Genomic DNA, 15968 nt, shown 5'->3' with positions numbered 1-15968 from the left:
GGAACAGGAAGGCTTCGGATTCTGCAGAATGTCTCCTTTTTGCCCTTTCAGTGCCAATGCTGAAGGAGTTCCAGTGCTGGAGGAGCACTGGATTCCAAAGGTGGACCTCCTCCTGCACCCATGGACCTCCATGTAGGCAGAGAAGGTCTGCAAAATCCCTAGAAGACCCTTCCCAGTACGTCTTTTCATTGTTTTCTCTGGAGTAGGCGAAAGTGGCCCAACTGGGATCTCAGCTTGGACTAGTAGGGGGCTTTTGAGCTCCAGATGCCATCTAAGATGGAGCACCTGTCCTGACATAAACCTAGCTGGACACTACGTTCAACATCTGAGGACTTCCTCCAGGTGCCTCCTCCGAGGGAGGCTCAGAAGGTGGCAACCAGGGAGAGAGACTTCTCAGTGGTGGCCCCCCATGCTCTCCCCGCTGAGGTCCACCTGGTGCCAACACTGTCATCTTTTCGGCACCAGGTTAATTCTTTCCTCTACTTCCAGGCATTTGATGGCATATGATGGGGAATTTATGTCAGTTGCTTTATCAGGTCCAGTATCTTACTGTAACAGATTTAGCTGCTTGAATTGTTTTTAAATTTGTATGTTAAACATTTTATATTATGTTTTTATTATCTTGCATTTGTGATTTGTAAGTTTTGTGAACCACCAAGAGAACTTTGGCTATTAGGCAGAATAGAAATGAAATAAATGAAATAAATAATGCAAGTGTGCCATACTTATCTCAGTGGCTTGTCTCTTGATGGTGGACAGCGATCTTCATGTGACTGACAACTTCTTCCCAACATCCATGGGTAGAATACTGCTCTCTATGTTGGAAATTATTCCAGTACTAGGTCATAATTAAGCAAGGCCTTAGTTAAGCAAGGAGGGTGCTTTGCACTCATGTCCTGCTTGTGGGTTTCCCATCAACAGTTGTTTGGTCACCATGTGAACAGAAGGCTGGTCTAGATGGACCCATGGTCTGATCCAGCAGGACTCTTCTGATGTTCTTAAGGCCACACTTTCATTTACCAAGACACTGAAAAGGAAAATCAGGCGGCCTCTGTGGTTTTGGTAAAATATATTTTATTTCTTCAAAGAAATAGTATGAATCAGAATTCCATTTTCCTAGAAATCTCTGTGTAAAATTAATTTGTGTTGTACATACCACAAAATAATTTGATTTACAGTTTTTGCTTGCCTTTCATTTTCCTTTACAATTATACTATTCTAAGATGTACCATGTTACAGCAAACACACACAAAAATATTGCTAATATCGGGACATACTGCATTGCTGAATGGAACTCAGCCATAAATTAATGTTACATTGTGAAAAAAGTCCAGCCACACCTCTGCGTTTCGACTGGGCACCCTCTTGTGAACCAAACAGAAATAGTGGAGTATCGTATTGAGGTTCGTGTCAGCAGTTTAAGTACCATATGGTACAGCGCCCATCGTGGCTACCATAAGATTGAAGTAAGGCCTTTTAATGAATTGGTTTCACAAGATTTTCATTGTATGGGCTGCTCAGCCAGGATTAGCAGTTTCCTTAAGATGTTTAACGGTGAATTAACAGCATAACTGTCACTCAGCGTTCTTGTTTCATAAAACCGTTAAGAACAGGGACTCTAGAGACAGCACTTACTATGCAAACATGATTTGTGCAGTTGAGGAAGGAATCAAGATATAAATGTATTCAGAGCAGGAGTGTAGCGGTACATTCAGAAGTGCAGACACCCATCATGACAGTCCCCATAGCCATGCCCCCAAGGAGAGTGCCGGCAGCTGTGCCAATCCATATCAACAAACCAGTTGGAACAGTTTTCATCTCCACTAGGAGCAGGTCTTTTGCAAAGCAATGGCTCTTAATTGCCCCTTCAAGACCAAGCCACCCCCAAATAATTTGCATTACAACAGGGGCAGCTCACAGTTATATATAGCTGCTGGAAAAATCCATCCCCCCTACCCCCCCGCCAGCCTCTGTGAGGACAGCAGCTAAGTTCAGAGGGAACAGGGAATTTGGGGGGGGGGGTGGCAGGTGATGTCAGTGGCAATCAAAAGGTGCCTGCGCTACATTCCTATAAGCCCGGCTTCGCTACACCGCTGATTCAGAGAAGAAACACCTACGTCCAAACACCAAGTTCTGCAGTCCAATAAGCAAAGAGAAAGAGTTTGAAATGGGAAACACAGGAAAGCGAGAAATGGAAAACCACCACCAACTCCTGGAGCAAGTGAAGTTGCATGGATCGACAATACCAGAGAGCAGCATGGTCTGAGCGTCAAAAGGTGTAGGTGTGTGTCACATCCGCTGGGAGGAGGGTGGGTTCAAGTTGCTTTTCTTAGAATGTTGCTTTACAAGCAGGTGGTGCAGGAAGCAACACCGAGGATGGCCAAAGTAGAGGCTGAATGTATGAAAGACTACAACCTTGGGGTTAAGGTGTGTGTGTGTGTGCCTGGTGTGCGTATACACACACGTGTGCATGCATGCACACACGCGCATACACGTTTACACACGTTTTTGCACATCGCCCTCTGATGAACCCCACATTTTTTTCTGTTCAGTCGCTTCTCAGAAGAAAGAGTAAATCTGAACGTTGTTCTGAAGCTATTCATCGTTTGTACAAAATGGGGATGCTCCCTTTCAAGAATTCGTGGTGAATCTGTAGCACAGAATTTTGTGGCCCAGTCCCAGGGCAGCTCACCCAGCTTTAGGCAGGCACAACCAACCCTCTCAATCTGTCATGAGCTTTTCCCAGAAAAGTGGCTACATTGTGAACAATTTGCCAATTTGCTTTGGCAGCCTAGTTAAACAGGCCAAGTTTTAGGACAGGAGGGGGCAACTGTGGGAGATCCAGGGGCCATTTATGCCCCCCCGACCCTTCCACATGGGTAGCACTGGGTAGAAAAATAAATGCTGGTTTGCTGCCAAAATTTAGCAGCAAACCCTATGTAGCACTCAATAGTGCCAGTGGAGGCTGGTGGCTTGTTTCGGAAGGGCAGTGATTCCATTCTGGGGTTTAGTTAGAACCAGCTATAACTCAAGTGGTGCTATCCAAGGTGCTGCACTCTATCCCCCAAATGGGTTCTCCACCTTTTGCATTCTGGCTGGTTCTAACTAAAACCCAGAATAGAATCACCACCCCTCTGAAACTGGAGTCACCAGCCTCCACTGAATAGCGCTAAAGGAGTTACATTTAGCTTGTTTGCAAACAAGCTAAATTTGTTCATTTTACCACTCTGTAGCTGTTACGGAGCACCATTTTGTTTTGTTTAATTTAATTTGGGGGACAGCAGAGACTGTACTGGGGTGATGGTGGGGGCACCACGTTGCACAGCCCTCCTCTAAGATACCACATCCTTTTCACCCCAGGACAGTACTAACGGAAAAATAGGAGTTTTGAAGGTTTGTGGAGTTCTTTGGTGAGGTTTAGACAGGTGATGATACCTGCATGAACACCAGTGCCTCTCTCAATGGGTTTCATAAAGTGTGTGCGTGCGTGCACACACATACATACACACACACACAACCATGTAACACATAAAAAACTTTCGGCTCAGCACCAGTGGCCAATTCACAGCACTGTCCTTTGGGCCTAAGTTCAAAGCCACTTGGATAAAATCATGCTCCTAAAAAGTGTGTTCTTTCATTGTCCCAAGCATTTCACATTTTTCAACAGGACCAAGTTAAAGCTGGACAAAATATGCATAGTTCTCAGCCCAGGAAACCTGCTTAAAAGGAGAGAAGATAGGAGAAACTGTGGACATTCAGGCAGTAACCCTCACCTTGTAGCAAAGTCTCTACAAGGAGGAAGAGCTCTTGACACCAAGGCAAACATATCTGGGAAACAGGCAGCAGCAGCTATATGGCTGGAGAGTGTATCCTTCTGCACGTGGGCCACACGCCACACCCACCTGTAAAGGCAGCTGCTTAAGCTGGAACCACATGCTTGAGTTCCACAAAACCCTTTGCAAAGCTCATGTTATTTCACAGTCAACAAAAACTCAACTGCAAGTGGATTGACCTAGGAAGAGAAAAGAGACGAAGTGCTACCTGAAGGGCCTTGCACAAAAAGTGTTTAAACATGCCTAGTACCCGTATTGGAAAGAAAAAAAAAAATTGTGCTTTTCTCATTCTCCCTTACCCACCTACCTTTAAAAAAAAATCCAAAAATTTCTCCTGGGAAAATACCTGGAAGCACCTTCCAGCACAAACCAAACCAGGCAGCAAAAGAGCACGAGCATAGCAAGGTTCAACACTGTGGAATGTTAAGAACACAACAACGCAGCTATGGGCTACAGTGCGGTTAGGCAGCTTAGTGAATTAATTGCTTAAGAATTAAAAATAAATTATTATAAAATAGATTTCTGTACATTTTACATATAGACCTATCTACAGATATAGGGAGACGCAAGCTGAATGGCAGGATTCATTCCGGCAAGTGCTTCTGCATTAGCCTCAATCCCAGCCGAAGTCCTGTCCAGTCATCTGGTAGAACTTCATGTTGAAGGGCCGGTAGAACTCTCGCAGCCTCTGCACCACCTTCTGGTCGATGCTGGGGTGGGTCCGCCCTTTCGTTTTGCCCAGGCAGTGGGGCTTGCTGCTGCCCTCGGCCTTCTTCAGGCAGGGGAAGCCCTTGGTTTTGTTGAAGTAGAAGTGCTTGTTGGTGATGATCCTCTTGAGGCCCAGGAAGTCCTGCACTCGGCCAAGCTCGCCAGCCGGGTCGCTGATGAGCCTCTCCCCGCTGACAAAAAGGATCTGCCCAATGGGGAAGTACAGGAGCCAGTTGTCCAGGTGCTTGGCGTAAATGCCGATCTGGATGGCGCTCCAGGAGGTGTCAATGAGGCCCGTAGTCCTGTTTTTGAAGGTCAGGCTCTCGAAGGTGGGGATGTCCGGCTTCTTGGACAGAGTCTGCGTGTAGTCAGAGATGGCTCTAGTGACCGGGTCCCTCACCACCACAATGAGCTTGGTGTCCTTGGACATGGCAGAGATCCGCGCCGGGGCTTCCTTGGTGACAAAGTAGCTGGGAGTTTTCTCCATGGTGATCTGCCCATCCAGAGTTCTTGGCATCAACTCTCTGCCAAAAAAAGGAGAAGAATGGGCAGACTAATTAGAAAAACAGAAGGGCATTAATTACAACAGCCTTGTAGCATTCCTGGCCCTGACAATGCAAGATTATTTGCTCAGCCAAGGAGTAACACAGCATCATTTCAGACCAAGCGCACAATGAACCAAAAGACCAAACTGTACCCAAGGGCGTGTTTTGTAATGGTATAAACTGAACTTGCTTGGATAACGTGCAAGATTCAGATCGGCCTGATTAATCTGTGGCACAACTAACAGGAGCTGGCAAAGGCAGCTCCTAGTCATATGGAAGCGGGGGGATGTGTACAAGCCCAGCTTGTGGTTTCAAGGATGGAGTGTCCAATGCGTGTTACGGTGCCTTCCCTCCAGCGGAGGCTGGTGGCTCCAATTTTGGTGGGTCTGTACACCCACTCTGTGTTTCAGTCAGAACCAGACAGAACTCTAAAGGAGCTCTGCAAGGTGCTGAACCTATTTGGAGATAGGGTTATTTGGGGAATAGAGTTCTGGGTGGTTCTGACTGAAACCCAGAATGGATTCACAGCCCCACCGAAATCGGAGCCACCAGCCTCCGCTGCTCCATCCACATTTCAGATCACACAGAGTACCCATATCTCTGGCCAGTTCACTCTGGTTCTCCATGACAAAGAGCTATAAACTATTAAACGGGTTTACGTACTAGACATGCCATGCCAAAGGAACCCTTTGCCGCTTTTTTAAAAATTTATTTAAGTAATGACTATTTCTCCTGTGTTGATAATGGCTTTGGCTGTTGGATATTAAATATGACTTACAAAAAATAACACACACTGATCTTTTACAACTGAAACCTAAAATGTATTCAGAAGTGGCCCACTGGACTGTGTCGCTCTTGTACATGCACACCCCAGCTGCAGGGTGAGATGACAGCTCTGCCTGCTGCTCAGTGTTCAATGGGGGACAGGAACAGAGGTAAAGGGTGGGGGAGAGACTCGTCCAAAATGTCCTACACAAAGCAAACTTTGAAAAATAGTTGTCAGATATAGAGACCTCTCAGTTGGAAATGTACAACCATTGCTACGGGTTCCTATTAATGCAATAATCAGGAGTACTGCTTAGTTGTCAGGAATGCTACTTAACCAAAGGGCTTTATTAGAACTGTGTCAGATAAACTTGTACATGTTTGGTGCTTACACCAGAGGTGGTAACCTGAGGCCCTCAGCCTAATTTCATGCAGCCCTCAGCAAGAGATCACTTCAGACCCCTGGCAAGAGTGATATGTTCCTCCCTTGGTAGCTCCACTGGGGAGAGAGAGAGGGGGGAGGAGGAGGAAGAGATGGCAGAGACAGAGAGACCCTCACTTTTGATTCTGGCCCCATTCACTGCCAGCATGCAGCCAAGGGAATGGGGCTCCAGAAAAAAGGTTCTAGAACTTTGGTTAGAATAAACCACAGTTCCAAGTCCATACATAACACAGAACTGTGGAGTGTTCTAAAGTGGAAGCACTCACTCTCTTCCTCTTGTGTGCAAAGGAGGAGAGGAAGAGGAGTGTTCAAGCTTGAGGTTCACCATAGCTCATTTGCAATGACCTAAACCTGTTGCTTTCCACCTCCCTCCAGCTCTTTTTTGACAAGTCCCCCCCCCCACACACACAAATGAATGGAGAAAACACTCCATTTGTTTGCAAAGGTGAAAATAGCTTGTTAGGTGCCTCGGTTTGACCTTACATTGGAGACCCCGGGTTGAAGTGAGCACCTGATCCAGGCTGTTCTTAAAATGGTGCACAAGCCCTGCCAGAACACACAAGGATGCTATTCTCTAATTGGGAATGTGATCACAGAAGTACTAAGTAACTAACTAAAGGAGTGCCTTTTGTAGAGGCACAGTACATACATCTTCAGATAGCAATGGAGTTCTACTTTTGGTACCACCTCAAGCCAATAGCAGCCTGGTGTAGGTGAAGCAATGTACTTAGTCTGCATGGATTGGCCTGTTTTGCCTATTAACCACGTAGACTTTATTACATTAGTGTTCTTACTCAAACAGCTCCAATCCCCCCAAGTCCTTCAGTCCCCTAAAAAAAAAACAAAAAAACACCCTTTAAATGCAGGAAGCTGAAATAGTAGTTTACCAACTCACATTCCTTGAGAAACACCACCTCAGGCTTTTAATGTGAAAAACAGTTCAAAGGCAGATACATTTACAAAGTCTGTTGACAGGTGGCCACGTGGTAATCCAATAGCTGAAAGCCCTAATGCCTTTTGTGGCAGCTTTTTGTCTGCACAGAGGGATTCTCCACTAATCTGTTGACACTTCCCAATAAAGAAAATTGAGAATGAGAGAGGGGCTCTTGTTAGTGGGATCGGTGGGGAAGAGCAAGAGGAGGTAGAGAAGTGTTTTACATGCTGTTGCTATGTTAGGCTAACAACAACAAGCTTTTAGATACAAAAAACATGCTCTTCGTGCTTCTCCTGGAGGGCCAGAAGCTACAGCAACAGAAACGCCATGTATCAGCACAGCAGCAATAATCCCATTCTTACAAAAAATCCAGAGTCAGTGCTGACTCCAGGTTTTTGCGAGCCCTGGGGCCAGACACCTTCAATGGGCCCCCTCCCTCTGTGAGTTGGCCTTCTCAATGCCATTGTCACCAGCAGCTATTGCTTCTCAGCCTCTTCCTCGTCACTGCTGGCTACCACTCGCTTGTTGGCAGGCAGAGAGCCAGCGAGCCAGTAGGCAGGGGCATCTCCTGCTCCTCCTTCTCACCGCCACCATTGTCTGGGCTAGGTGAACAAGCAGGTGGTAACTGTGAAGAGGAGCAACTCCAAGGGTCTCTTGTCAGTAGGCCCCTGCTGGGGCGTGGGCTCTTGGCATGCCCAGCATGCCTACTCTTGACACCAGCCCTGCCCAAGGTATACACAGGGATGCTTCCAAGTAGAGTGCACATGAAGGACAGACAGAAGAGGGTGACCTGTTTATGCCTTTGCAGAAATGCATAGGCAATTTTCCTTTTAAAAAGGAAGCAGAAAATGGTCACTGGCTAGCCAAAGACAATGATTGGTCTCGATGCCTGATGAAGTTTCTCCTAGTACCACCTCAAGAGTTAGTCCGTTTCCCTCCACACCTGAACCAGGTATTTTAATCTGCAGTCAGCCATTGTGCATTTGACTGCCTACCTTGTTCATTTTTTAAAGTGAGGATTGTCAGGATCTCCATGGCCAAAAAGCTACCTTGTACAGAGTAAATGAGGTGAATGTGTTTCAGGACTCAAAGCTGGAGCTGCTGAAAGAGTCTTCTTTCCTGGTACTGGTTCTCAGCAGCTTTGTGCTCCTGCACATCGGTTTAGATGGAATGAAGACAGATGAAATCAGTTGTGTTTTGGACAGCATGGATGATGTTTCCAGCTATTCCAAGAATGGAAGAACAGGATTGGGGTGGGGGAAGCACTGGAGTGTACAAAAGCAGGGCCAGAGAGGGGAGGATTTGAGGACTGGGCAACAGCAAGTAACCAGTTACCAGGGCAGTCTTACCCACCAAGGTCCCATGATGGAGCAGTCATAGCCAGGGCCGGAGATGCAGGCGCAGAATTTTTCTTTTCCCTGCCATTGACACCAATGCAAGGGGAAAAACTATACCAGCCCCAGGGCTGGCATTGTCTCGCACCAATTTTGTGAGTGTATCAGGGCAACGAGGGTGGCTTTGGATCCAGCAGATTGATGGCTACCCTTGAACCCCACCCTCCATGCCTTGTTTTGCCCCCCCACCACAAGGAGGACATCTACACTGATGGAACTTTCTCTCAGTGTGCCAGGAGGCCTTCGGTGGCACAGATGTTGTCCTCCCCATGGACTTCGCTGTCTGCTAATGGAGCAACACTTACACTGCTCCCTACAGCCCCGCAGAAGGCCTTTGACCAGTTGTAGAATTTCAGCCCATGTTCTTATTTCCCCTTAAATACTACAAGGATGGAATTCAAACAGAATTCACACAAGAAAAAAAGTGCAGCATTCTTTCAGTGACCCAACAGCAGTTCCCTCTCATTAGCGAAGATGGCAACCCAGAAAGTACCACCACCACAACCACCACCATCATGATCTATATAACACTCTTTTTACTTATAATACTGTAAAACTCTTCCTTGTCTTCACACACACTTTATGAGATTTGTTGTTGTTCAGTCGTTAAGTCATGTCTGACTCTTCGTGACCCCATGGACCATAGCACGCCAGGCCTTCTTGTCCTCCACTCTCTCCCCGAGTGTGCTCCAGTTCATGTTCATTGTATCGGTGATGCTATCTAGCCATCTCATCCTCTGCTGTCCCCTTCTCCTTTTGCCTTCAATCTTTCCCAGCATCAGTGACTTTTCCAGTGACTTTTCTCTTCGCATTTGGTGGCCAAAATATTTGAGCTTCAGCTTCAGTATCTGTCCTTCCAATGAGCACTCCGGGTTGATTTCCTTTAGGACTGACTGATTTGACCTCCTTGCAGTCCAGGGGACTGTAAGAGTCTTCTCCAGCACCACAATTCAAAAGCATCAATTCTTTGGCGCTCAGCCTTCCTTATAGTCCAGCTCTCACAGCCATACATTACTACTGGGAAAACCATATCTTTTATTATTCGGACCTTTGTTGGCAAGGTGATGTCTCTGCTTCTTACTATGCTGTCTAGGTTTGCCATAGCTTTCCTCCCAAGGAGCGTCTTTTAATTTCATGGCTACAGTCACCGTCTGCGGTGATCTTGGAGCCCAAGAAAATAAAATCTGTCACTGCTTCCATTTCTTCCCCTTCTATATGTCAGGAAGTGATGGGGCCAGATGCCATGATCGGAGTTTTTTTAATGTTGAGTTTCAAACCAGCTTTTGCACTCTCCACTTTCACCCTCAACAAGAGGCTCTTTAGATCCTCTTCACTTTCTGCCATTAGAGTGGTATCGTCTGCGTATCTGAGGTTGTTGATAGTTCTCCCGGCAATCTTAATTCCAAGCTGTGATTCATCCAACCCGGCATTTCTCAAGATGTACTCTGCATATCAGTTAAATAAGCAGGGTGACAATATGCAGCCTTGTCGTACTCCTTTCCCAATTTCCTCAGCTACTTGTAAAGCCTCATCAGACAGCCACTTTGCTTTCTTGCATTTCTTTTTCTTTGGGATGGATTGAGTTGCTGCCTCCTGAACAATGTTACGGACCTCCGTCCATAGTTCCTCAGGCACTGTCTATCAGGTCTAATTCCTTAAATCTATTCCTCACCTCCACTGTATATTCAGAAGGGATATGACTTAGGTCATACCTGAATGGTTTAGTGGTTTTCCCTACGTTCTTCAATTTTAGCTGAAATTTTGCAACAAGAAGCTCATGATCTGAGCCACAGTCAGCTCCAGGTCTTGTTTTTACTGACTGTATAGAGCTTCTCCATCTTTGGCTGCAAAGTACATAATCACTCTGATTTCGATATTGACCATCTGGGTCCATGTGTAGAGTCGCCTCTTGTGTTGTTGGAAAAGAGTGTTTGCTATGATCAGCGTGTTCTCTTGACAGAATTCTATGAGCCTTTGTCCTGCTTCATTTTGTACACCAAGGCCATGCCTGCCTGTTATCCCGGTGATTTCTTGACTTCCTACTTTAGCATTCGAATTCCCTATGATGAAGAGGACATCTTTTTTTGGTGTTAGTTCTAGAAGGTGTTGTAGGTCTTCATAGAACCAACCAACCTCAGCTTCTTCGGCCTCAGTGGTTGGGGCATAGACTTGAATTACTGTGATGTTGAATGGTTTGCCTTGGATTTGTACTGAGATCATTCTATCGTTTTTGAGATTGTACCCCAGTACTGCTTTTCCCACCCTTTTATTGACTATGAGTGCTACTCCATTTCTTCTAAGGGATTCTTGCCCACAGTAGTAGATATAATGGTCACCTGAATTAAATTTGCCCATGCTTGTCCATTTTAGTTTGCTGATTCCCAAGATGTCGATGTTCAATCTTGCCATCTCATGTTTAACCACCTCCAGCTTACCTTGATTCATTGATCTTACATTCCAGGTTCCTAAACAATATCGTTCTTTACAGCATCGGATTTTCTTTTCACCACCAGACACATCCACAGCTGAGTGTCCTTTCGGCTTTGGCCCAGCCGCTTCACTCTTTCTGGAGCTACTTGGAAATTCCCTCTGCTCTTCCCCAGTAGTATATTGGACACCTTCCAACCTGAGGTAGGGGTGCACGAAAGTCCCTTACCTGTCCTCGAAGCTTTTCGCGGTGGGGGGGAGGCGCTTCGCTGCTCCCCCCGCGAAGTTCAGGCCGGGGGGGGAGGCTTCCCGCCTCGCCCGGCCGAAATTCAGGCCGGGGTGGAGGCGCCGCGCCTCGCCCGGCCGCAAACTAAAAAGTAAAAAAAACACCAAAAAAACGCCCCCGTGATAGGCTACGTGACGATTAACGTAGCCTATCACGGCTAGATCTGCAAAGTCAGCCGTGATAGGCTACGTCAATCGTCACGTAGCCTATCACGGGTGACTTAAAAAAAAAAAAAAACGCGTACGCAAATGGCGGCCCCCATAGGGAGCCGCCATTCGTGTTCCTTATTTGGTCGCTGTAGTCTATGTAAATCTTTATGTAGACTACGGCGAAAATAAGGGCAACGCTATTTTAAAAGATTTACGTAGACTACAGCGACCAAATAAGGAACGGGAATGGCGGCTCCCTATGGGGGCCGCCATTATCCGTACGTGCTTTTTTTTTTTTTTAAAGTCACCCGTGATAGGCTACGTGACGATTTACGTAGCCTATCACGGCTGACTTTGCAAATCTAGCCGTGATAGGCTATGTTAATCATCACGTAGCCTATCATGGGGGCGTGTTTTTTTTTTCTTTTCTTTTATTGGAATGGTGGCGGCGGCAGCCGGTCGAAAGACCCACTGAACCGCCGGCCGGACCCGCCGCTGGGAGGGACATTCGCCAAAGGTAAGTCCCGTCCCGGGGGGGGTGCGGGGAGTGGGGGGGTGCGGAGAATTTCTCCCCAAAACTTGTTCGGGGGGCCGAACACGTTGGCGCTTGGCCCCCCGAAGTTTCGGGGAAAAATTCTCCGCCAACCCTAACCTGAGGGTCTCATCTTCTGGCGTCATATGTTTTAGCCTTGTGATACGTTCCATGGGGTTTTCTTGGCAAGAATACTGGAGTGGGTTGCCATTTCCTTCTCCAGCGGACCACATTTTGTCAGAACTCTCTGCCATGACCTGTCCGTCTTGGGTGGTCCTGCATGGCATAGCTTATGGCTTCACTGAGTTATGCAAGCCCCTTCGCCACAACAAGGCAGTGATCCATGAAGGGGACTTTATGAGATACAAACCCTATTATTCCCAATTAAGGTATAGGAAAACTGAGATCAAAGGTCTCTGCCCACTGAGCCCATGGGTTGAGCTAGAACCTTCTCCAGCAGCTCAACATTTGCCCAGTATATTAACTAGTGTCCAGTTACCACTCTGGATTTTGGAACACATTGAAGGATAAAGAAAGGCAAGTTATACTGCCACAACTGTGGCCATGTAAAATGTAACTCTCCTTGCTTTGACATCGCAGTTTGGGAAGCAAATGAGTTTAATCCTCCCTTTCCAGTGTATGCTGGTCCTGATCTGGATTGGATGCAGTTACACTAAAGTAAAGAAAAATATCAGGCTCAGCTACATGCCACACGTTTAATACGTTTGACCCTAAAATGTTGACATTCTTCAGAGGTAGGTAAAAACAAGGGCCATTACACTACATAGTAAGAACTGAGTTTTAAACAGAAAGTCTATTTTTAAGACTCTAGTGGGGGAAGGATGGGTTGAGTAGTGGGGGGAGGGGGAGGGGGAGGAGGATCAGGTCTTCAAAGGGGAAAATTGTAACTGAAATCACGGCGAGCAAACAACCATGTGTGAAGTTGCATTTCTTCCTGCCACCATGCTGAGTGGGTGGGGGGAAAAAGAAAATGATGCCCAAGAATTTCTGTCTGCTCCACTCCATCAAGTGTAGTTTACAGCATCTCTAATCTGTTCCTCAATAAAGCAAATCAAAATCTTAGAAACCTGGAAGTATTACCATGCTCCTGAACCAAAGATCTCTACAGCTCAGTGAAATAAGATGTTATAATTGCATTCCAGGAGATACCACCAATGGGTTCCCCCCCACGCAGAAAAAGAACTTTACTAGGAAAGAGCAGCAGGAAACCTCACAAGCCCACAAGTATCTATGCAAGCCCACTTTAAACTTGTATAGAGGGCTGCTTTCCCTATTCATAGGATTGAGAATATCCAACAGTAAGACATGAGCTTTCCCAACACTCCTCTCCTCTCACTAGCAACACAGATCAGAAGCTTCTTACTTATGAAGTGAGAATCATATTGTTTGGGACAGCCGAGTTACACCACAGTAGGAACCTGACTAGCCAGGAAGTTTCTGAAACAGATGCATGAGCCTGAAGAATATTTCTGCACCACAGATACAATATTATAAGTGTATACGGCACATAGTGGGGAGAATCTTCTCACTCCAGTCAAATACACCACCTTGCCCCAACCTGATATCCTGCAGATGTACTGGACCGCAGCTTTCCTCATCCCCAAACAGCATGGCCATTGGTATTACACCAATGGGAGTTTGTCCCTACATACTGAAGGAAACAAGGAGCTATCCCAAGAACACCCTGGCTAGTGGGCCTGTTCCGCCCCCCTCCCTGCTGAACCTGTTTATGTCTTGATGTAGATTTGCCAATTACCAAGTCACATACTGAGCTACACACTGAATCATACTTAGGGATGCAAGAATTTGTCAATTTTTTGTTTCTCTCAGTTCCTTATTTTTCCAAAGCTTAAGTTCAGTTTGTCCCAAACTTTGAGGGGTTTTTTAAAGTCCACATGAAAGTGTGTGCGTGTTTTTGTGCGCATTTCTCTTAATACGTACATTTTAAAGGCAATTTTGCCTAATATAGACATGTTTGAAAGCAATTTTCCAAATGTAATACCTTTTTAGCATCATTTTCACAAAGATGTACATTTCCATGTGCGCATTTTCCTAATTTGCACATTTTTGTATGCGTTTTTTGACCAGAGAAATTCATTGAATTTTCAACATTGAAAATGCACAACTGAATTTCAGTTCACATATTGATTCGACCACGTGAAATCAGGTAAGTTCACATTAAAATACTGATTGAACTACTTTCTTCCCCATTTGTAATCACACTCTTGGAAGGAAGCAACCTGAGATGCTACTGATGCTCTGGGAATCATGATCAGCACTCCTAATCCCCACAGCCCAGATACTTGAGGCCAGGGTTCAACTCACACTATTCCCTGCCAGTCCACAAGAACCAGTGCAAGAACAGCACAATGCTAGCTTCCTACCCTCACTACAGAGGGGTCCTAGAAAAGAAAGGGGGGACAATGCCATCTTTCTAGTACACATCTTACACTTCTGGTTGGGCAGTGCAGCTTCAAACCAGACTGCCAAAGGTCACCACCTGAGCAAACTCTTCTTTCCTTTGCACTAAGCTAGCACAGTTCTCCTATCTCAGCTATCCTTAGAAGAGGCTTCTCATCTAGACATACAGAGATGAATGAATCATTTGGAGTTTATGCCTTGAGTGGCCCTGTTTGTTTGTTTGTTTATTATAACACACATATGTCCCCCCAATTCTCTAAAGATTTCTAGGTGGCTCAAAACAAATAGGAATGTAACTATTAAAAACATCCCACCATAACACAAAAAACTACAGCAGAAAAACAGATCACACAGCAATAACAACATTTAAGGTGCAAACCTATGCATATTTAGAAAGAAAAGAATTCCTACAACTCCCAACATTCCCTAGCCAACCATGCTGGCTGGGAAATGCTGGGAGTTGCAGGACTTTTTTCTGCCTACATATGCATAGGATTGCACCCTTGAAGTATTTTAAAAAAACAACTAATTAAAACAGTAAGTTAATTGTCGGCTAAAGACCTTCCTAAATAGGAAGTGAGATGGGTCCTAGAAATTTGATCCCTTCTATACACAAATGGCAGAGGGTTCTGACAAAATGTGGTCCACTGGAGAAGGAAATGGCAACCCACTCCAGTATTCTTGCCAAGAAAACCCCATGGAACGTATCACAAGGCTAAAAGATATGACGCCGGAAGATGAGCCCCTCAGGTCGGAAGGTGTCCAATATGCTACTGGGGAAGAGCAGAGGGTATTTCCAAGTAGTGCCAGAAAGAGTGAAGCGGCTGGGCCAAACCCGAAAGGACACTCAGCTGTGGATGTGTCTGGCGGTGAAAAGAAAATCCGATGCTGTAAAGAACAATATTGTTTAGGAACCTGGAATGTCAGATCAATGAATCAAGGTAAGCTGGAGGTGGTCAAACATGAGATGGCAAGATTGAACATCGACATCTTGGGAATCAGTGAACTCAAATGGACAGGCATGGGCGAATTTAATTCAGGTGACCATCATATCTACTATTGTGGGCAAGAATCCCGCAGAAGAAATGGAGTAGCACTCATAGTCAACAAAAGGGTGGGAAAAGCAGTACTGGGGTACAATCTTAAAAATGATAGAATGATCTCAGTACAAATCCAAGGCAAACCATTCAACATCACAGTAATACAAGTCTATGCCCCAAACACTGATGCCGAAGAAGCTCAGGTTGATCGGTTCTATGAAGACCTACAACACCTTCTAGGACTAACACCAAAAAAAGATGTCCTCTTCATCATAGGGGATTGGAATGCTAAAGTAGGAAGTCAAGAAATCACCGGGATAACAGGCAGGCATGGCCTTGGTGTACAAAATGAAGCAGGACAAAAGCTAATAGAGTTTTGCCAAGAGAACATGCTGATCATAGCAAACACTCTTTTCCAACAGCACAAGAGGCGACTCTACACATGGACGTCACCAGATGGTCAATATCGAA

The 15968-nt window shown here is 45.7% G+C and overlaps 1 protein-coding gene across 1 annotated transcript in view; it reads right to left on the bottom strand.

Moving 5' to 3' along the window:
• Window positions 1-1059: 1059 nt before the first annotated feature.
• The window catches only part of LOC146354177 (heparan sulfate glucosamine 3-O-sulfotransferase 3B1-like), a 50240-nt gene continuing 35331 nt past the window's right edge, over window positions 1060-15968 (bottom strand). Inside the window, exon 2 of the mRNA XM_084838343.1 lies at window positions 1060-5065. Coding sequence (XP_084694469.1) covers window positions 4447-5065 — 619 coding nt within the window. The 3' untranslated portion in view covers window positions 1060-4446. The remainder of the gene's footprint in view (window positions 5066-15968) is intronic.

This window comes from Heloderma suspectum, chromosome 2, assembly GCF_057233095.1.
Source record: "Heloderma suspectum isolate Gila_16-S chromosome 2, 16-S_ref, whole genome shotgun sequence".
Lineage (NCBI taxonomy): Eukaryota > Metazoa > Chordata > Lepidosauria > Squamata > Helodermatidae > Heloderma > Heloderma suspectum.
Note: the sequence above shows the minus strand (reverse complement) of the source record. Positions and strands in the feature narration are given on the sequence as shown.